This window comes from Vidua chalybeata, chromosome 16, assembly GCF_026979565.1.
Source record: "Vidua chalybeata isolate OUT-0048 chromosome 16, bVidCha1 merged haplotype, whole genome shotgun sequence".
Classification (NCBI taxonomy): domain Eukaryota; kingdom Metazoa; phylum Chordata; class Aves; order Passeriformes; family Viduidae; genus Vidua; species Vidua chalybeata.
Window position 1 is genome coordinate 8,186,767 of NC_071545.1, and position 23,138 is coordinate 8,209,904.

The 23,138-nt window shown below is 42.9% G+C and overlaps 1 protein-coding gene and 1 long non-coding RNA gene across 3 annotated transcripts in view; one reads left to right on the forward strand and one right to left on the reverse strand.

Moving 5' to 3' along the window:
- The window catches only part of XYLT1 (xylosyltransferase 1), a 178,315-nt gene that overhangs the window by 146,123 nt on the left and 9,054 nt on the right, over positions 1–23,138 (forward strand). For both annotated transcript variants that reach the window (XM_053957225.1, XM_053957226.1), the window contains 5 exons: positions 2,726–2,942; positions 5,034–5,210; positions 7,487–7,749; positions 11,086–11,281; positions 16,296–16,629. In XM_053957225.1, coding sequence (XP_053813200.1) covers positions 2,726–2,942; positions 5,034–5,210; positions 7,487–7,749; positions 11,086–11,281; positions 16,296–16,629 — 1,187 coding nt within the window. The remainder of the gene's footprint in view (positions 1–2,725; positions 2,943–5,033; positions 5,211–7,486; positions 7,750–11,085; positions 11,282–16,295; positions 16,630–23,138) is intronic.
- LOC128796008 (uncharacterized) overlaps positions 15,721–23,138 on the reverse strand; it is a 113,645-nt gene continuing 106,227 nt past the window's right edge. The window contains exon 3 of the long non-coding RNA XR_008433698.1: positions 15,721–16,020. This is a non-coding gene — a long non-coding RNA (uncharacterized LOC128796008). The remainder of the gene's footprint in view (positions 16,021–23,138) is intronic.

Sequence of the window (23,138 nt, forward strand, 5' to 3'; positions counted from 1 at the left end):
ATGTGGCATACAAATACCCCTTTCCCTCAGGCAGTATTCGATATGCTTAGAATAAGTTCTTGCCTTCCTGAGTGCCAAAATCACTATTGCTGGAGTAGCTGGGAGCATCAGTCATCCTAGAAGAGAGCCTGGAGGGAAAACAGGGAGCCTCATCCACCTTTTCCACTTTGCTTGCTGTTCAGCTCTCTGTGCCAGCAGCCTCTCCTATTTAGCTTCCAGCAGGTCTGAAATACACTTGGTCCCCTTGGCTGCCAAGGAACATAAACGAGCAGCCATCGCCCAGTGCAGAGCTGTGTCTTCACAGCCCCTTGGACAAATCATTGCTTTGTAGGCCACAGAAATTATTTGCTTTGCTAATGCCTTATTCCATTGAGGTGTTGTGACTGTGTGTGAAGAGGCTCAGTAATGGTGATCCTTCTGAAAAACACCTGCTCTCTCTTCAGCTGTTATATATCTGCAACCTGTGATGTTTCTAGGAGGGTTTCAAGAAGCACAAGCAAAAGGGTCATTTCTTGGGAGATCTCTAAAGGCATTGCAGCTCTTTAGTTGGGCTGTGCTGCCTTACCGGAGGGTAAGTGATTGGAAAGTACATTTACTTTATTCTAGTAACCCAGTTGTATAAGATTTGGGGCCAAGGTTTGTTGAGAAAACAGTTGTACTTCCAGGAATTGGCTTATTTCACTCCATATCCTGAGATTTGCTTTTCCGAGCCATTAGCTCAAAAAAAAAAAAAAAAACCAAAAAAAAAAACCAAAAAAAAACCATAGAACTGTACATGTATAGAAAAAAAAAGAGCCTGTCAACTACTTTGGAAAAGATGAAGCTGTGAGTCAGGATTTGCTGGGACCTTCTCATCTGGAGCATGGTCATGGTCTTCTGCTGCCAAATTCAGACAAAAAGGCTGAAGCTGTTACAGTACCAGGGAGCTGGGAGCTGGATCATGTCACACAGGCTGAGGCAGTTCCTACATAGGGCAGTTATTGCAATAGCCAGGTGGCTTTTTTTGTTTGAGGGTTTCTATTGCAGTCAAAGAACCTTCCATTTGAAAAGGAGAGTAAAGGGTGATAAATTGGTAGAGATAGCAGTTGAAAGAAATTACTTAATGGAAAAGAACTTTATGTTCCTATTTAAATGTAGTCGATAAAATTCTGTTATTTTCTTAAAATAATTAACTCTAATGAGCATTTAGTTTTGAAGAGAAATAAATAAATGACCAAACTTTCAGGCACATTAATATTTGATTTGGAGATAACTGCATAAATATTGAATTTGAAGATTACATTCCAGAGCACTGCATTAAAATTGCAAGACTTTTCTATTATCCTTCATAATGGAACATGAAATTAGAAACTTGTTCATGGAAAGAAAAATTTCTCGACTCTCATTTACGTGTTTTCAGTGCTGTTGTGTTAACAGAAGACCTCTTCTCATACTGTGAAAAGAGACATAGCTATCAGTAGGACATAGACCCTGAAGTCATTCACGGTCCTTTTGAAAATTAATATGCACCATTTCATAATTGCATCTCAGTTCTTTGATTGGTACAGAACAGAACTGGAGCCAGGGAGTTGGCCTACGGGGTTAATGCTCACTTTTCCAGATGCAGGGCTCCAGAAAGCTCTGGTGCTTGTTGTTCCTTAACTTTCATTCTTTTCCCTTTCCTTCAGTAGCAGGAAGTGTTTGAGGACTACTAAAATGTCATCTTGGCTTGCTAATCCTGAAACGCCCTGGCACGGCTGTGTGTGGTTCAGGAAGGGAAGGCTGTGCCCCTGTTCCTGTAGGTGCCACAGCTGTTGTCATCCTGCAGATCCTGCACCCAGAGAGGTCTGGGGGCTGTGGCTGTGGGCTGCTGTAGTGTGTGGTCAGAGAGCATTTGTTACTGCTCAGAACATGTGGGATGTGTCCAGTGCTCACATCCAACCAGGGTGGATGGTGCTCAGCCCACCTCAGTGCTAATTCACGGCTGCCCTGCTTCTCCTTCAGAGAAATCATTCCCAAATGGAATAACAAGCAGAAACTTGGATCAGACAGTCTCAAAAGATGAGTGGGAATTCAGTCCAAAGTGTTTTCAAACACAGATTGATTTCCCAGCTTTACTTCTCTTACATTAGTCTCAAATAATTCATTTCCATAACTTTGCTGTTCTGCAGTTGCTCCTCTTATTCATGGTTCAGCAATAACAAAACATTGTTCCCCAGAGACTTGAAAATGGAGCAAACTTGCTCATTCTACAGCAAAGACCAATATAATGGTATTTTTTCCTTATTGGCTGTATCCCTATAGAAAAATTAATGACATAATAGCATAGGAGAAAATGGGTCATTTTACCTTTATGTACATTTTCCTGTTTTTTAAAAACTGAATTTACTTAGAGAGAGAATAATGTGTTTAGTTCCTGTTCATGTTGCAGTTCTTCTATGGTGGTTTGTTCAGAGTAAATGAACATTATGGACTTTCCTGCCCTAGAGCTCTGTCACCTGCACAGTCTTAGGACAGCAAAAGGTGTAAATTATGTTTAAAAGCAATCTGTTATCTTTGCCTCTGTAACAGAACTGATTAATCATTTATTAAACCTCTCTACATTACTTATGAGTAGAACAGAAATATAAACAAGTGACCTTTTGATGATCCTTTTTTGTTTGAGAAAGTAGCTTTTTATTTATAAAGCTCCCAATGATAGCAAAATACAAATTAACATTCGATGGCTCCTCTTGTATTCCCTCAGATTTATCAGAAAACAAGGGCTGGATCGGCTCTTCCTGGAGTGCGACACACACATGTGGCGCCTCGGGGACCGCAAGATCCCAGAAGGAATCACAGTCGATGGAGGGTCGGACTGGTTCCTCCTGAACAGGAAGTTTGTGGAATATGTCACTTTTTCCAATGATGATCTGGTAACAAAGATGAAGAGGTTTTACTCTTACACGCTGCTTCCTGCCGAGGTATGTGGATGCAAAGAATCCCTCTCTGTGTTCAAACCTGCAATGTTTGTGCTTGTCCCAAAGATCTGACTGAAATCAGAGGGGCTTTCACCTGATGTCAGTGGGCTTTGGAGCATCCCACAGTGGGTAATGAAATTTTTACTTCTATCATGAGTAAGCCCTTTAGGGTTAGAACATCTTTTGCAATTGTTTATTGCCTTGTTTGTTTGTGGGACTTTTTTGCAAAGAGTGGCTTTGTTTTATACTTCTGAGCCTATTAATCTGTTACTGAACAACCAAAATCCAGCTGCCCTTTGCTTGCAAATTGTTCCTGCACAAAGCTTTTGAAGGATATTAGAGATGGCGAATTGTCTTCATAAGTAGCTTTCCTTGCTATTATCCAGCACTTTTCTTTAAAAATATAAACCCTGCAAACAAAGGTTTATTGTTCTGTTCAAAACTCAGCCAGAAGGCACAGTCACAAATCATTTAGATCACTCAGGAGTCGCTCTGGCTGCAAGTGATGCAGAAGGGGAGTGCACAGCAGTGTGGGGTTTTGCCTGGCGTGCAGCAATGTGTCAGCAATGTGCACTATCTGCAGGGAGAGCACAGAGCCGTGGCTGGCAGCCTGTGCTACACCTGCCCCAGCAGGTACACTGCTCCCCTGGCTTGCCAGGCTCTGCTCCACAGGCTGCAGCAGTCAGCCAGCCCAAGGAACAACTGATGACTGCCTTTAAACCTATAACTGCCTTGGTTCCTGAACATTTTGAAGGATGGATGACACCAATCTTGCAAATCTTGCTCGTTAGCTTCTGGTGGAGCACAGCAATTGTTATCATTTGATAGAAGTTTATTATTCCCCACACATGTTGCATAATCTTTTAATCCTGTTTCTGTTAAAAATCACCTTTTCTCTCTACTCTGATAACCTTTTCATCCATTATCTAGAGAAATTCCTGTATTGCTATGAAAGGACACAGGGCAATGGGTAATTGGGTAGGGCTTTTTTTTCCCCTCTCGCTTGAATGAGAATGGATGCCTTTATGGGTTTAACCAAACAGTTCAAGCATAAAATCCATATTCACTGGGCTGTCATTTAACATTAAAAAGGGTAGGGGGATTATTTGGGGGCCAGCCATGTTAATGTTATGCTGGTTATTTATAGAACTTACTATTGCTGATTTTAAAGAGAAGTCACTGCTCCAAAAATGGTCTCTTGCAGGGCTAAAATTGATGGTATTCCATAGCTTTTTTTCTACAAGGTTTTCTTTGCAAGGTACATAGCTGGTTTTGTAAAATGGCCCTGCCTTCACTGACCTGTTAACCAGCTATATCAGTCCCCATTACACATGGTTTATGTAATAGCTGTTATTATGATGATATCATTAGGATTGCCCAATAGGAATTCCATGCTGCCATGAGTCAGCAAATGAAGACTTATGATTTCAGATGTAAATGCAGGAGGCAGAATGTCCTTTTGGTGCCTAGGGTGAACTGCGTGTTTCAGAACAAAGCCACTCAACAAGCAATGCATTGCAGAGTGCTGGAGATAAGACACCCACATAAGAGCTGTCTGAGACTGTATTTTTATCAGAGTAACCAGGGTGATGGTGCAGTTTTGACAATTGTTTTGGGAAACAACTTGAAATATGCCATTAGCACATTGTTCAGAAAAATAGTCCTAAATCTGTTAGACTAGGGAACAACTTACAGAAGGGAAATAATGGGCATTTCTTAGAATTGCTCATATAGCTGAAATAAAAATAAAATGATTGCTAGCACTGGTGTCTTTCTTGGAGTCCTTTGGGCTGCCAGTGCCCAAAGCTGGTCATTGTAGAAGGGCAATTATTCTGTGCCAGGTTATTGGAGCAAGACATCAGCTGTGTGTTCTTACAGTTGGGTCGGGTCTGTAGAGTGTTGTGATTTTTCCATGCTCTATGGAATACAGGCACACATGTGTTTCATATGGGGCAGAACAACAGAGCTTGTGAATCCTGTCATTTCAAACGAAAATAGGTCACCTGCATTAGGTTTGGGCCCATGAGCTGAAGCGAAGGAGAAAATGGAAGTTTGAGGAGCTAAATATGGTAATCTGCTCCGTGTTTGTTGCAGTCCTTCTTTCACACCGTGCTGGAGAACAGCCCGTTCTGTGATTCCATGGTGGACAACAACCTGCGCATCACCAACTGGAACAGGAAGCTGGGCTGCAAGTGTCAGTACAAGCACATTGTTGACTGGTGTGGCTGCTCACCCAACGACTTCAAACCAGCAGACTTCCACCGGTTCCAGGTAACTGAACACACCTGCAGAGGCTCTTCCCCTGTACTGGGTGGAGAGCTGGCTGAATGCATGGCTGCAGCAGGGAGAGGGAAGGGAAGCTTTGGCTCCATCAGGCAGGTGGAGAAAGAGATGGGAGGAAACTCTGATCTTAATTTCAGGAGAATGAAAGATAAGTTCTCCTATGTTTTGGCCCTGGAGACATACTACAGCATGGTAAGGTCACAAAGCAACTCTTTGGACTCCTTGGTATTGGTAACTGGCTGTGCTAGAAAGGAGGGAAGCTTGACACATCTCTGACTGTACCAATATTACTTGGTAACTCCTGTGAGTTCATTGCAAAAGGTTTTCTCCAATGTTCCAGCCCAGGTGCTTTCATCATTTCTCAGCACTCTTGGCTTTCAGTGTTAAGCAATGTTTATCATCTTTAAAAAAAGCTTAGAAGTTGATCAGTGTGTGTACTAGAGACTTACATAGCACAAGGCAAATCCATTTTCGTTATTAGATTCATCAGCAAGATCATATTAAAGTTTATCTCATGATTTTGGGAGCCTTAGTCATGAGGTTTTGATCACCCAGGTTTGGCAGGACTGTCTTAAAAGGTTTAATCAGCTCCTTTGTGATAGTTTCCTCAAGGCAGACACGAGAGTGAGTCCTGTGCTCCAGGGTGCACTCAGTCTCGAGGCTGTATCCGGCCTGTGCATCTTCTATTGAGAATGAACAGCCACTTGTTTCAAGGTCACCAGATTTGCAATTCCATCCCTCCAGCCCCTTGGGGTTCCCTGCATAAAGCCTGTTTGTTCAGGCTTTGTGTGGGATGGGGAATGTGTTACCCTACAGCACAGAAATGATGACTGCTCTGAAACAGAGATCTTTTCTTTACTGTAATGTGCTGTCTACCAGGCACGCTTGAAGTCAGTGACACAGGCACTCACAAAAAGAGCAAATGAGATGTTATCTAAAAGAGGCTCTGCTGTCCCAAACACCAATCTCAGGGAAATCTCCAGCACAGACTAAATGGCAAGTCTTCAAAAACTCCTGCCAGACTGCAGAGCCTGGCCTGCTCCAGGCTGTGAACTCACAATGATATTTCAGGAAACAATCAGGTAAACTGAGCTGGAAAGTTCAAAATTAGAATAGATGTAAAGGTGGCTTCTGACACGTTCTGGTGAGAGAGCCCCTCACATGATCACACAGCACAAGAAGGCTGGGGCTTGCTGTTCCCACAGAGGCACAAAGCGGGCCGAGATCACAAAGCCCACAGCTTGCGCCATCTCAGAGCAAAACTGAACATCCTCAAAAGAATTTTCCAACCATCTGGGGCACTCTTGAACTCCTTGGCACCTCAGGACCCATGCTCAAATATGAACAAGGCAAAACAAAGACTTTTTGAAAGCTAATGGTAGTTGAGTAGCATATAAAGCAGTTATATGCCCAAGATTGAGTCAAGCACTGAGAAAAAATCAGGGCAGGACCACTCAGAAGTAAAGAAACCTCAGCCACAAATGGCACCTCTCCCAGACACCTCTTACCACCTTCTGGCAGCAAATCCATACACAGAAAATGCTGCTTTGCCTCTTCTGAGCCCCAGTACCACAGTACACTTTGTTCCCTGCATAACACATGCCAGGTCTGCACTGTCTCCAGGCTAACAGGGGTTTGGAGAGCATTCCCCACCCCTCCTGCACTTGGAGAGCCTTCCTGAGCCAGGCAGCACAGGGTGGCTGTTGGTCTGAAGGGATTTTCAGGGGGTAATTATGTAATTCAGTTTTTAGCTGAATCTTAACATCACTCCTAATGATGAATGGTCCCAAAGGTGACATTTTAAGTCATCTTTGCCCATGGAGAGAAATAGTTTGTGTTCTCAACTCCAACCCATCACTTAAAAAAAAGTGTCATGTCTGAAAATGGGAACTCAGTGTCTATTGCCACAACAGGCCCCCGGCCAGGTAATAATTAGCATAGATTCCATGATTCACAGAAGGTTGATTAATAATCTCTTTATTAAGAAACTCATTGATCTTATAGACAGTTACAATACAGCTGGACCTAATGGGTCCTCCAGTCCAAACACCACTGGCTAATTAAAAAACCACCCTTTGGTAAACAAATCTCCATAACACATTCCACATGTTCACAATACCAGATGCACAAGTTAAGAATTGTTTCTTATTGTTTTCTCTGATCTTCTCACAGCCTTGCCCAGGACGATGCCTGGGAAAGTTGTGTTTCTCTCTGTGGCCAGAGAGCTGCTGCCACAAGTGTCTTTTCCTGTCCTATCCCAACAGCAGACTGCCAGGCCAACTTTCTTCGCCCGCAAGTTTGAGGCCGTGGTGAATCAGGAGATCATTGGCCAGCTGGACTATTACCTGTACGGGAATTACCCGTCGGGCACGCCGGGGCTGCGCTCCTACTGGGAGAACGTGTACGAGGAGCCCGACGGGCTGGGCACCCTCAGCGACGTGGCCCTCACCATGTTCCACTCCTTCTCCCGCCTGGGCCTGCGCAGGGCCGAGACCTCGTTCCACGCTGCTGGGGACAACAGCTGCAGGTCAGTGCTGCCTCTGCTCGCTGCTCTGCGGACACAGGGACCGCCAGGCTCTGCCGGAGGCTCATTCTGCTTGGCTCTGCTGGCTGGAGCCTACAGCCACGAGCGGGGCCAGGCAGCTGCAAGTGCACAGCGCTGATTTCCAGGAGTATTTATGTCCATAATAAAGCGTTGGTTATTCCGGGTTGACATTATGTGACCTGTTTGCTGCACTTCTAAGGAGCTCCTCTCCAGCCTGATGAAGACTGACAGGATCCAGTTGGGCAGTGCTACCCCCACTGCTGCGTTTCCCTTGATTAATTTCAGCAAGTGCATTATAGCCTCAGCTCCTAAACCCTCGGTGTGATTGCAGCAGAGGTCATGTTCACCTCTATTATGCTTACCAAAAGCAGAGGACAGGATTTCAGAACAAATCTGAACACAGGCAGGTTAATGGCCCTTGCTTGTTTGTTCCCCTGGGAGCACACATAGAGTACAGAGAGCTTGCTTAGCTCAGTTCACCTGCTTGGTGCAGCTCTCTGTGCCAAAAGTGCTGCAACTGGTAAGATCTATTAGCATCAAATACATAAAATATATGTAGGTGTTTATATATCTATAGGTAGATATATTTATCTCAAATGGAAGTCCTTATTCTTTAAAAGGAAATTCCTCCTATATTCTAGATTCCTTTTTCACCTGTAAGCCTGGCTAAGAAGAATTCAGTCTAAAAGGGATTTGAAGGAAGAATTCCTGAAGTTAGACTTGCACAGAAAAGGCTCTCTTCATGGTAGATGTTTGCTGCCTGCAAACACATCTGGAGCTGTTCAGATTCAAAGCAGAGATGGTTCCTCTTTTTAAGTCTTACTTTACCATCTCTTAATTCCATCTTCAGAATGTATTTCTGGAGCCTGCCCTTTTTTATCCTAATAGAAAACACATAGAGCCTAAGTCAGCAAACACTCCATGTGCTTTGATGGATGGACGTTGCCCCTGTTGTATTCTCGAGAGGGAACCAAATGTGCCTTGACCTTCCTAAATTAGTCATGGAAATGCTGAGCAATGTCCCATTTAGAAAGATGTGGCAATAAGCGCTCCAGATTCCTATTAGACTTTTGTCAGTGAAGATTACTGATGCAAAGTAATAAAAGATCAATAACAATTAGATGGAAATAATCACTAGTAGCATGCCTTCCTTATATGAAATAAAGGAAGTCCTGGATGATTTGTCCTGCAGAGTGAAGCCAGCGAAGAGGATGGGGACTATGTATAACCAGTACTGAAATAATTTGACAATTACTTTTGTTCTCAGTACTTTTGCCAGTATTCTGATGCTGATTTATATCAATTATCACTTTTGTTTCTGAGGAACTTTCCATTGCACAGGAACTCAAGGTGCTTTTCAAGCTTGCTCAGATTATAGATAGGAACACCATGACTGCAGCTGTCTCCAGAATAAAGCATAGCTCCTTACAGCAGGCTGGAGCCTCATGAAACAGTGCAGGGAGGAATTGCAAATAGTGATATGGAGTGGAGGCTTCGTTTTCATACCTACCTGAGCCCCCTCAAGACACTGTGAGTCAGCATCCAGTTCAGATCAGAGGAAGATGGCTGATCTTCAGCTTTATGATTCACAACTCCTCTCCTCTCATCCTGCGCTGTCCTTCTGGGTGTTTGCACCTATACCTTTCCTCTTTCCCTCTTGTGGTTTTGCATGTCTCTAATGCAGAAATGGAAGGCAGTGCTCCCTTTGCTGTGGGGCTGAGCACAGCCCCAGGCTGGCTGATCCTGTGCATGCAGCACCCCAGCTCACGCTGCAAGGAAAGCGGCTCCTGCCTCGGATCCCCCTTGGAGTCAGGCCCATGCTGCCACCCACAGCAGCCCAGGAGATGTTTGTAAGAGCAGCTGCCTTGCACACTTTCCTAACAAGGGCCAGCCCACAGCCTCAGAAAGCTGTGCCCCCCACAGACTGCTCGGGTGCCAAAGGAGATGGAGTGTCAGCATCTTCCGTGGGAGCAACATTAATGTGTGATTGAGATTTAATTCATTTTTTCCATCTCTAGGCATTTTTACTCTCTGCTGCCAAGAGGCAATTTACTCAGACTATTTCAAGGATACTGTAAATATTTGCTGCTGCACACATATAAAACAGGAGGTCTTAGTACTCGGAACAGAAGTCAGATTGTTGCTGACATTGGCTGTGTAGCTTTGCAGTGGTTTTGCTCAGTCCATCAGTGCTGGCCCTGTTGGTACCCTGTCTTATGCTGATTTCTCCAGCTCTAGAGAGTTTCTTCTGGGGTGTTGCTGACCTCGTGCAATGGAAAGTCCTCCTCAGTGCTCATCCTTAGTGCTCATCCTTTAATTGTGGTAGCAAGCCTGAGGAGTCAGGCTTAGCTGACTTTCTGGAAAGGTGTGATGCTGGTTGGTTTAACTTGTTTTGCAGTTAATATCAGTGCTGTAAAGTAGCAAAATATTTGATTTCCGAGCTATGAATAACACGTTTTTAATTATTTATGCATCCATATGTACCCAAATATTGTTACAGATGTTTCTGAGGCCATAGCAGACAATCAACCATACATTTTAATTATTTGAAGCTGTGACTATAATGTCTTTAAATCTCAACTGAAGGCTTCCAGAGCTCTCAATGACTGTTTTTGCCTAGTTGTTTGACCCTTTTTCAAAGTAGGGTTTTTTTGGGTTTTTTTGATTATGAGTAAAAAACTCACAGCAAAATCAATCTCAAGTCTTTAAAGTGAAGTTTCTTCCCTAAAATACAGAGACCTAAAATGGGGACAGGATCCTGGTGCCCTTCACTGCAATGTCACCCTGCAGAGCCCTGCCCTTGAGGCTAGGGAGTAGAGGGGGCCCAGAGGTCAGTGCCTGGTCACACAGCACTCCCTGCTGTCCTGTGCAGACAGGCACTGACCCTGCTGGGGCAGGAAAGGCAGCTCTGGAGCACAGGCACAATCCTAGGGCATCCTTTTTCCTACAGTTTATCCGAGCAAACAATGCTGCACCCTAACAATCTCTGGGTGTCTGGTGCGTGTCTCTGGGTGCCACTTTCTACCAGGAGAGGTGGTGAGAGAGAGAGGAGCTCTCTGGCACACAAAAGGACCTCCTAAAGAGCTTTGAGCTGTGGATATGGAATTAATGAGCCTGTGTTCTTAGTAACATATTTTTACTTTACAGGGTAATAGGAACAGCCTAAGAATATTTGATAATGAGTCATGAACACAACTGAAATCTCTTAAAGTACAGTGGTGGATTTTCTAGTTGAAATGAATGCTCCTTAAGCCACTAGCTCCAAGTAAATGGAGATTTCATTCTCTTACATAATGATGAGCATGTGCTGTTTTACAGATACTACCCCATGGGCCATCCAGTTTCCATCCACCTTTACTTCCTTGCTGACCGTTTCCAAGGCTTCCTGATCAGGCACCACGCAACCAATCTGGCTGTCAGTAAACTGGAGACTTTGGAAACGTGGGTGATGCCCAAGAAAGTCTTCAAGATTGCAAGTCCACCGAGTGATTTTGGGAGGTTGCAGTTCTCAGAGGTGAGTGTTGGTAGCCACCCATGCACACCTGTGGCATCACAAGAGTGAAGAGTGAATCAGCAGCCTTTGGAAACTGTATTTCCATGTAAATTTGAGGTGAGAGTGGCTTTCTAGCATAGTGTACATCCTCATCATAGAAAGAGATACCATTGGCAGTTCAGATCTGTGGTCAACACTCATTTCTTACATTAATCTGAGTGTCCTCACGCCCTTCTGTTTTAAAAACAAATGGAAGCCTTTTGTCGTTGTCAAAGGGGCTCAGTAATTTAAAAGTAACTTAAAAGTTTTGCCACCGTGTTTGTTGCAAGTGCTGTAAAAGGCTCCTGGGGAAAACTCCATTTTTCTGCAATTCCAGATGAAAATGGTGGCATGTTTAAATGTGTCTCTCGAGAGTACACTGAAAAAGCCTCTCAAATTTAGTGGTAGTCAGGTATTGATACCACATGTGAGCAGAATATTGATGTTGTAACACAAAAGAGAAAATTATCACAGCAGTGATTGAGATTTCCCACAAATCCTGTTATTTTTGTAGAAATTTGTCCCAGTGTCTGTCATAGAGCACAAAAAATCTACCTAAAATATATCAGGAATGTTGACCACTAATAGGACCTGACATCTGTGTTCTGTTTTAAAGATACAACTGTCTGAGCAGTTAATTTCATGATTTTTCTTGTTAAGCCGCAAATTTCAATTAAGGTATAAAATTGATTGAAGAAATGTGTTCCAGTCATTATGGCTAAGTCCATAAATTACCATCTTCTTGGGCAATTAAGAAATGCCTAGGTGGGATTCAGTGTTTTGGTGTGCATGGCAAATCCATGACACTAATGTGCCATTAAAGAGATGGATGGAAAGCGCGTTTCATTTATCAATGTGTCGGATGGTAGCCCTGCCATTTCATGCAGTGACAAATGTTCATACAAGCTCCAATTCTTGTGATTTGTAGGAATATTTCTTCTGCTTATTTAGTACTTTTAAGAATTTAATCACTGGTGAGCTTTTTTGAGCATAAGGAAACATTTTCTTCTGTTTGAAACTCAGCAAAAAGAGTTTTAGTGGCTGCTTACTTGTTTTCATTTTATTTTCCTCACCTATCCTGTTTCATTGTCCTCTGCTTTCATAGATGATATTTTAAAAGACCAAGCGGTACAGAGTAAATTATTTAATTTTTTAATTGTGGGGTTTTTTTTGGTTTTTTTTTTTTACTTTCTGCCTTCCCTTGGCCTGCAGGGATCTCTGCCTCTGAGCCAAATAATTGTCTCAGTTACCCTGCTATAAATCCAGTGTTAACTTCTTCAGCTTCAGTGTGGCTGGAAAGCTCTGATCTGCTACTGCTTATTAAAATGCCACTGCTTTGTCAAGGTCCAGCGTGTGGAAAACAAACTTGGCAGTTTAGCTAAGATGGAAGCATCAGTGTTCACAGAAGATAAAATTAAGATTTATGCTTATTGGGACATAGAACTGCTTGTTCTTCAACAACTTTCACCCCATGATCTGGCAGGAATTTAAAACTGAATGGGGCTATTTTAGCTGGGAACTTTCTCCTCTCTCCCAGCTCACAGCACTGGGGCCAGCAGGAAGAGCACACAAATATGCTGCACTGAATGTGCTCCCGAGTGTATTTGTGACCCTGGTGCACAGCTGAGATTGCAGCAGAGATTATGGGATCTCCCCAGCCCCTGCCTCCTGCCCTCTGCTGCTCCCAGACTTCACTTCCCAAGGAGCAGATTTCACCCCACACCCTGGAAGGACAAGTGGGAAGCCATCAGCCAGCTGGGCTGCCCCACACCTAGAGGGGAGTTAATGACAGCATTTTGATGGCACATGGCTCCTGCAGGCTGAGTCAAATAAAATAAACTTACAGGAAATCCAAGAGAGATGATTTCCAAGCATGGAACTCCCACACCTCCTAAAATTGGCTCATGCACAATGCACACACTATGTGTCCTGCCAGCCTGGGTTCAGGCAACTTCTTCGTGCAGGGCAGGGGATTGATTTGCTGCACACCACTAAAAGTCTCAGCTCACCCTCTATCACTTAAATGCTGTTTCTGGTCTTGTTAAGACTTGTGATTCATCACAGAGAATAAAATAAACTAGGTGGCAGGCAATTAGTGTGCATTGTGTGAACCTAATGGTCCTGTTTGTGGTGAGCAATGAGACACGAACCCATAATCAGGGTATAATTTATCTTGGGAAAATTTTATCTGGGTTCGAACAGAGATAGAAACAGAAATGTTGAGCCAATGAGAGATTTCCAGCTTTCCAAGCATACCCTGTACACAGTGCTTGCTGAAGCCCAAAATAAAGGTGATTAAAATAATAATGTGGAAAATGTCAGTTTCTGTGCCACATCCCTTCATAATTTATCAGATATTCATTACTGCTTGATTCAATCCCATACTTGGTGTATTCTATTTGAAAGTGAAAGCCTACTCACAATGTTTTAAAGAGCTGTGAAACTTATTATAGGGCTGTAGTATCTCTTGCCCTGTAAAATCGGACATCTCAGTACTGGGAACTCAGCTGTGTAAAGTTCAAGAGTTATAAACCTCTAACCAGTGCTTTAAGTAAAATTCCCTATAAAATACTGTGCTTCTAAAAGCAGCTGGTACTGCAAGCTGTGCAGCATGGGAAAGTATGTCCCCAGCTGGAAATCAGACATAAAGGCAGGTCCCATGAACACAGTGTACAGCTCCCTGCCTTTCCCTCCCCGAGGTGCCTGTGGAGCCTTGGTGTGAGCCCTGGCCCTGGAGCACACTGGGATCTGGGGGTACCTGTCCTTCCCTCCCCTCTTCCCCTGCCCTTTGGCTGTAACTTCTGGTTTGCTTTAGGGAACCCAATGCCACACCTGCACAAAGCTTAACAACCAGACAACAGTCGTGTTACAATTTTTCCCCAAAAGCAGCCTTAGCTCTTCCACAGAGCAGTCTGATAAACCTTTATTCCTGTGAGCACATCTCAACATCTTTTGTGCAGCCTGGTGTGAAGCAGTGTCACCTGGAGGCTGGAGCAAGGGGACTGTAACTTTCTGATTTATTTTCTCAGGGATGAGAAACAAAAGAGAGGGGAAATAGTTGGATGTCAGGAGTGAATGTTTAATTTTTGAGGATGAAGTAAGTTTTCTACAATGAGTTCTTCAGTAAGAAATATTGAATGTGGTGGAAAGAGCTTCCGTACAGACTTTTCTTTGCCCAGGAGGGTGTAGGTTTGTTTCACATGTTGTGACTTTATTCTTTCCAGATCCCTTGAGCACTGGTAGGTGTGATATGGCTGCACCTCAGTGAAGGTTGGCAGAGTAGATAATAAGGTCTGGTCAGGAAATTTTCTTTCTCAGCTTATTTCCATACATATTCAGTCAGTCTTGTCAGGAGAGCACACACTGACAGCTCCTCGAGGCATTCGATGCTTGGGTCTGATATCTGGGCTATGCTGTCTGGTTTGATTAGCTGGTGTGCTGGGTGAAATACCTCTGAAATACCAGAAATGCTGTGTTGATTGCAGAGTAGTGGAAGGCTCATTTTGTCTCATACTCTGCAGTGTCACAGCCCGGTAGGAGGAATTTGTGTGATGACAGACAGAGTTAGGATGGTAGGGTTTTATTTTACTGACCTTGTAGCATTTTGCTTGCAGTCCTCCTGTAATTTGTCTGCCAACCACAGGGATTTATTTAGAAGAGACTGGAGACTGGACAGTTTCCAGTACAGGTAATAGGCATCAGGTAATCATTATGTTTTGGGGATTTGGGGGGATTTAGGCATTATATTGGAATCGCTTATTCTCATGAAGTGAAACGAAATCTAGAAGAAAAATCTCTGAAGCAAATGAGCTACAATTATTTCTTATGCTTTCAGGAAAGCAGGCTCTGGCCATGCCCTTGTAAGGTGAAGCCTAGGGATAAGGACAGCTCTGTGTGGGGAAAATCTGCAATATCCACAAGTTTGAAAGTGAGGATCTTGCCTGTGTGTGAGGGGTCTCCAGAGGTCACCCACAGAGACTTCCTATACAGGGAAGAAATCAACTCTTTGGTTATCTGCACTCTCTGGAGAGTAGGACAAAAGAAGACCAGAAGGACTTTGAGGGGTTTCATACCCAAACTGCCTCCAAAAGCAGAAGTGCAGCCCTCAGTCCTATGATCACAGGAGAGTTGATGGAAAGGTTCCATAGTGCTCAGGCTCATAAACCTGCTGGCTTTAGTGCTGGGATACTGAAGTCTTCCCATTGGCCTAAGAAAGGCAGTTACTCCATTTCCAAACTGGCTGGTCAGAGGTGCTGTTTTTGGCAGTGCACAAGTGTTAGTGGAAACAGCTTCGAAGTTTGTTATGGGTGAACCATTCAAATTCATATAACATGAAAGCTGCTAGGAAAAAGAAAGGTCAATTAAGTATTTACACTAGATTGTGAATCAACTGGTTTACTGTTAGTGAATAAATGAAAAACAATGTCACTATTATGACAATAAGAGTTTACAAGAAATAAATTCCCACATGGGGCAGGAAGGGAGTACAAGGAGACAGCATCTCATGGGTGGATTGTAGTAAAGGACCTGATTTGACTTGTCCTAAAGTCAGCAGCTGAAGTGTCTTCCCTGGTTCAGCAGCAGCTGGGCAGGTCTCTACTGCAGGGTCCATGCCTCAAGTGTGTAATATATTCTCATGACCCAGGAGAGGATGGGTCACTTTTTTTTTTTCCTGTGCATAGGCTGTGTCCAGCCACAGCTTGGTCTCTTGTTGACTGCTTCTGTGGAGAAAAGAGAGAGCTGCTATCACCTGTTGTGTCACTCTAAGATATAGAAAACCTTTTTATCAATCAGAAAGGGAGCAAAAAAGAAGTCTTCTTACTTGTCTCACAATTTGTGTACGCATTATGATCTTAGGTCATGTTGCTTTTATATGTATGTATAATTCATGTGATTAGAGAAATATGATTTGTGTCTCTTGAGAGCCCTTGTTTGCCATAAAAGTCTCAGGTGCTTACAGAGATGATGCTGCCAGCACTGTGTTCTTTCATTTCAGATTGGCACTGAGTGGGACGCCAAGGAAAGGCTTTTCCGCAATTTCGGAGGACTCCTTGGGCCAACAGACGAGCCAGTTGGGATGCAGAAGTGGGGGAAAGGCCCCAATGTCACTGTGACTGTCATTTGGGTGGATCCCATTAATGTGATTGCAGCGACATATGATATTCTCATTGAATCCAGTGCCGAGTTTACTCACTACAAACCACCTCTGAATTTGCCCCTGCGACCTGGTGTCTGGACAATAAAAATTCTGCACCACTGGGTTCAGGTAGCTGAAACCAAATTCCTCGTTACTCCTCTCACCTTCTCAAATCAGCAGCCTATCAAACAAGGTAAGTTTTATTATTTGCTACAGGAATAATATAGATATTTTGTCTGTATTCACTGTAAATGTTGCTGTTAAAAATTAAGTAGCAGTGTATTGGAAAAGGATTAAAGAAAGGGATTTTTATAGATACTAAGTTAGAAGAAACTCTTGCACTAAGACAAGTGGAAGTATCTGTATCCAGTCTGTAAAACACAGCCACTTTGAACAAAAGACTATTTGTATCTTTAAATTATGCACAGGTCAGACTCCAGAGAACTTCAGACTCTCAATAATCTAACAGCTATCATAAAAGCCATCATTTAGAAATGCAAAGAAAAATTGACCTCTGGAGAGGTGACCTCTGGTGCTGCTTTTCATTCATGTTTCCTCTTAGAGACTTACATGTGTTCAAACTGTTTTCTTGACAAAGCCTGTGTGTTTAACAATGAAAGTGTTAATATACAAAATGCTGGATTAGACAAAATTACCCTAGGCCAGAGCTCACCTGACATATTGTCAGGTGCAGACATTCACTTCTGCCTGATACCTGCCAAAACCTGCTCAGTACTTGCCAAGCAGCTGTGTTACAGAAATATCTACAAACACAGTCCTGGGACCAGACCCACACTGACAGTTTTTAGAAAGAAACTGTTTTCTTCCTTGCCACAGCACCCTGAGCCATCCAAATACAGAGGCCATTCTGGGGCTGCCAGGCTCTGCAGGCTGCCACGTTTGCATGGCACAGGCATCATCCAAATGCTTGGGTCTGCAGCCAGTGCCCAGGACACTACTGGAGAAGAGGGAACATTTTACAGCCACACCTGGTTTTTTATTCAGTAAGATCAAAACAAGCTTGTTGCTCTGAATATCTTTACCATCCTTCTTAAAGTGCTCAAGTGCTTTCATCTGCCTGGTATTAATATTCATAGCTTTAGACATCTTAAATTTCCTAGATACATGAATGATCCTGTTAAGTTTTCAGAAGTTCTTCTTCCTGACAAGGCAGCAAATAAACTGAGTCAGGCATTTACCTTCCAGCATAACGTGCTGCTTCTGTAATGCAAACACCAGCAGCCAACTGCTGAGAGCTAATGCAGCCCTTATCTCACTCAACAGGAGTTTGATTCCACACATTTCCAGCACAAGAGTGAACTTACTGATTTCTGCTGCTAACATTTGGTGGCACCGTTTCTTAAGCAGAAACTAAACCACCCCCAACCCACTGCTGTTAATAGCTAATAGGCAATGATAAATTGTGAACAGACACCATGTGAAGAAGGGATACATTTTCAAAGTTTGAGGCAGCTTGCTGCTGAATACAGCTGCTATCAACTTGTCTGCTGGAAATTAATGAATTCCGTGTTCTTTGGTAATTTAACATTTAAGGCATAAATTGGATGGAAAAGGTGGCATGTAGCCAGCAACCTTGCTGCTTTTCCCTACAATGTGAGAGCCCCATGGACAGGTAAATATGTGTCAGACTTCAAAAATAAGCCCACACTTTATGGTGTAAAGGCAAAACTCCCTTTGGTTCAAACTCTGAATCGGGAATAATTCCACTGAAATTGTGTAGCTACCCTGTATTGCCCATTGATTCACTGGGCTCACATTTTTTGTTAAGAAGCCTGTTTATTCTTGTGGTAACTAGAATCTACTACAGGAATGAAATATAAAGCTTGGGAACAATATTATCTAGGAAGAAAGTGTCAGGAGTGATTTGCTTCTGATGATGTGATGTGTAATCTGTAGATGACTGAAGCATGGAGGTAGAGAAGAAAGTTAATTGCAGGGGCAGGTATTGCCACTGCACTGTAGTTAGAATTGTATTTACAATGCAAATTCCTGGTTGGTTTTTTTTTTTAAGGCTTTCTATCTCAGTGACACTATTGTGCTCTGTGCAGGCAATCATGATTTACCTTTGATTTCCAGCTTTTTGTCAGTTTGTCACCACATTATTCTTTAAATATATTTTTTATATCAAATAAAGGCATAATGAGAGTATGACAGAAGAATTAGAACTTCTAAAAGAACGATTTCTGTTACTGTAAACAATGCAAAACCTGCCAAAAATCTTCTGAAATGAAGGAATAGTATTATTTTCTTGTCTTAACATTGAAAATAGAACTAAAATACATCAGATTTAGCTAGAAGTTGTTAGTAGAAGAGGGGAATATGTTTTTTTAGGGATTTCTTTAAAATTTTCCTTTTTCCAACCATCCTCCCTCACCACCACCACCAACCCCCACCCTGTCCTCCCCTGCCCTGATAAAAAAACAACTCTTGTCAGAAAGATTGCCCTGGACTGATACATTTTGTAGCACTTTGCATGTCATTTCCTCAATAATGGTTCTGCCCCCTCTGTCATATCCACTCCAGATATAGAAAGTGGTGTCCACAAAGTTACAGACATGAAAATCTCTCCATGATCTTATGTGCAATTTGCTTTTGCCATTCTAAAAAGCATTTGCAGGAAACTGGCAGCAGCCACTAACATCTTGTATTCTGAGAACATGGGCATGACAACAATCCCTGTATTTCCTAAATCATTGCTTATCTACACATCACTTCAGCCCACAGCACAACAAGGAAAAGTTGTTTTGGTTTCCCAGCATCATGAAGGGAGCCACTGGCTCTTCTTTTGAATAATCAAAGTAAAAGACGTTCATTCCTGTATCATGACTCTCAGAATTCATAATTGCATTCAAAAATAAAAAAATAATCATGGGACAGCTGCCAGGAAAGATGTTCTGTTTAGCAGTTTATAAAAACAGCATATGCCACTCGTTTATTCAGTTTTTTTTATTTCCAGTTATTTATTAATTTTGGCCTAAATTATTTGCATGCAAGTAAAGCCATAAAGGGAAATCAAGAGTGAGTGTTTTCTTTGATGCTGTGACCAGATGTGAGTAGCTGATAGAATGTAAATTGTTTTAAAAACATAGATTCTTTAACCTTTTCAAAACCTGAATCTGTGAGAGATCAGATCTTACATGGAATTACTGAGGATACTGTTTGGGGTATTTCCACTGTAAATATGGCTCCCTAAGGTATTTCAGTGGAGAGTATAATCTAATGTTACTTATTCCTTCCTGGTCCTTTTCCCCCTCCAGTCACCCAAATCTGTGTCTATGTTTTTTGTTTTGAGTTGTGTCACTGATCAGCTCTGCCTTCAGTAGATATTCTGGCTCAGGAGTGCCTGCAAGTATTTGCCTGGTTGGAGAAAGTAAAAAAGAAAAGAAAAGGACGTTAGGTGCATTTGTGATAAATCATTTGGAGAAATCAGGTTCACCTTCTCCAGAGTCAAATCAGAGTCTCCTTCCCTCTACCTCCTGCACAGACAGATTCCAATTTATTCTTCTAAACAACAATTTTGTGGTTCTCACCATATGGTTGAGTGTGTCAAAGCCAAGTACTCCATGCTTGTAAAGACACAGGAGGGCTGCCAAGGACCAGCAGGATGCGCTAGGAATAATTGTGCCAAGACAAAGAGGGAACGGGATGTGGAGAAGACAAAACAGGGAGCAGAACCGTGTAAGATCACTGGCAGATCACACAAAATGGGGGACTTCTGCTGGCAGCTTTAGGAATTTGAGTACTTGGAGACTCAAGGCCAGATGTCCAGCTCCTCTGCAAAGGGACTGCAGAGGCAGAAGCAAACAATATGTATCATTCAGAGCACTTAGCCAGCAGCTCACAGACTGTAATACAAGCTACCCAGCAGACTTCAAATCCTAAGAAAACAGCAAATTCAGTAGAGGTTGTCTCTGCATCCCCCTTCCCTGCTCTTTAAAGGCCAAGTGTGATCAACTCCCAGGGTCACAGTGAGGGGAAGAGAAAAAGCCAAAGCAATTTCATTTTTAAATTTGAGTTTATATTCACAGCAAAGTTTCCCCAGCGCTCTCCCAGCTGGAGTGCCGATAATGAGTTGTCATCCGTTTAATGGATAGTACCTGTTCCATTAAAACCAAATAGGTTATTGTGAGCCAGTAGCAGGTTCACTTCTGGGACAGAAAAAGCCCCAAAATCTCAAGATGATAGTAAACCCTGGATTGTAAATAAATGAATACATTAAAAGCCCTTGCTCCTTCAAGCAAGGAGAGCAGTGAGAAAGAGCAACCTCCTTTTTTGGTTTAAGAGGGACCTTTCCCACTCTATTTCCAGCTTGATGGCATGTTCTGGGCATGGGGCTGCTGATCTTTGCTGCTCCCATAGAGCCTGAAATACCAGTGCCTAGTCCCTATGCCCCCTTTCAAGGGCTGGCAGCATTAGCAGACATGGGTGATGCACTCAGGCACCTCAACAGCCTTTTGGCCTAATCCATATTTATAGATCATCTCAATTAGTAGATACTGGGAAACCTTTGTTTTGCCCTTGGTTGTTTGCAGTGGCTCAATCAATTCTAATTGCATCTATACGGATTATAAAGTGGGTGGCAACTTGTGTCAGAACTGCTGTGATTTCTTTAAATTAACCAGAGGTAACATGACATGTTCTTGATAAACGCAGTAATAGCAGCAGGCAGGCGCATGACTGCAGAAGAGCAGACATGCCCTGGAATCATCATTCCGAGAAAAACCCTGAAGACAGGGATTTGCTTTGAAATTTAGTTCAGATCCAGCTGACAAGGAGTCGATTAGCTCCGCAATGAGCAAATGCAGCACTGTCTTGTTTGCTGCAAGAGAAAACAAACAAAATGTCAATAAAAAATTACCTCTTTGCCAGAGGGTTTTAACACAATTCAAGTAAAGAAATAAAGCTGTATGTTCATGTTGCTTTAAAAAACCCACAGGTCTAGTGCCTTAATGTGTACCAAGGTAACCATATTTTTCATTCCTTAGCCCACTCTCTGTCTAAACTAATTTGCTTTTTCTGCAAAATGATGAACAAACCCACACAAAAATGCTGAAATCCCAGCCTGTATGGCTGGCTATAGGCTGTGTGTTTAATCCAAAAACGTTAGACCAAGAAGAGCCAATTGAGAAATATGTCCTCACATGTGAGTGAAGAGCAAATAAAAATAGGGGTCACAAATAACCAAGTTGTTTTTAATTTATATTTTCAAGTGAGAAGAATATATTTTGCATTGATACACATCCTCCTGAAGTCAAAGGGCAGCACAGAAACTCTGGCTCAATGTCTGCAATTCAGCTAATTTTGAGTTGTTTGTGCTAACTATACAGATTTAAATGTCTAAACATTTAGAGGCAAGCCTTACATTCTTCATTATTTTTTCATGAGCTCTTCCTCATGACACTTGACTGAAGTGTCAGTGCTTCAAGAGCACACCCAGTAGCTCCAGCCTCCTTTTTACAGCATATCAGGGCTTGGGAGCCTCACTCTCTCTTCTGTACCAGCTCGGTAAATTATGGAGTCATGATTCTCTGTCATGTTTCCTTTAATGCAAAGAGGAACAGCCCACGTGCCATTGCTCAGGTGAGCAGCATCCTCCCCGCTTTCTGCTATGAGCTGTCTGACAAAGACTTGGAGGCTCCAGGAGGGGGTTCTGGATCCAGGCCCCAGCATTTCCTGTTGATGACTACATGTGACTCTGCACTCAGGTTGCTGTTACCCAGCTTTTCCTTTCGACACCTAACCTGGGGTGCTGTTCTGCTGTGGGGCAGGCAGTTCTCCACCAGTACCAGGTCAGGGTTCTCCGTGTGTCTTGACTGGAGCAGCACCTTTCACTGTGGGCAGTGGTAGCCTTAACACAACCTCTGCTGCTTTGCCCAGCACTGAGTCCTGCAGTTTCTGCAGGTTTCATCCTTTCCAGTCCTGTTAATCCACCAGGTCCTGAGGCCTGGGAACATGTACAAGGCTGAGCCAGAGAGAAGAGCAAGTTCCATTTCATTCTGTTTCTTGTCTGAATAAAGATCTCTCTTGTTCTGTGCATCAAACACATGCGCAACAGGCTTTGATTCAACAAGCTCGCTGAATTGCCTGTTTCAATCAGATGATCCTGCTAGTAATGCCAACTCTTATTTATTTGGGAATTTTTACTCAGAATGTTCCTGTTTAACTAATATGTTGACAAACAGTCTTCCATATTTAATTGCTTCTAAAGGAGGAAATTTAATCATGTGTACTTGTTCTATTTCTTAAACTGCAGTGCTCTGGCAGAGCACATTCCTGACACATGTGCACAGATTGAACTCATTTTGACTACATATTATTGTGGGTATCTACCATTTAAAATAACAAGAGGGGTTTAGATAAATGCAGGAACAGTTAAATGGTGCATAATGGTGATGGGCTTGTGCTGAACCACTTTAATTGGGGATTTGAAGTAACGGACTTGCAGAGTATTTGACATTAAAGACTTTGCAAATGTAACAGCAAAGCTCCAATTATACTCTTTTTCCCTCTAAATAAATACATGGATTTATTTCCAGCACCTGAGATGCTGTCCTCTGCATGGAAGAAAGGACTCAGTGTCAGGCTCAGCAAGGACATGTGGAAGGAATTGTAGCTGTGAATATGTAATTCCTGGCCTCTGACGCTCACGGAGCACGGTGGCTTTCCTCGCCTGGAGCAGCC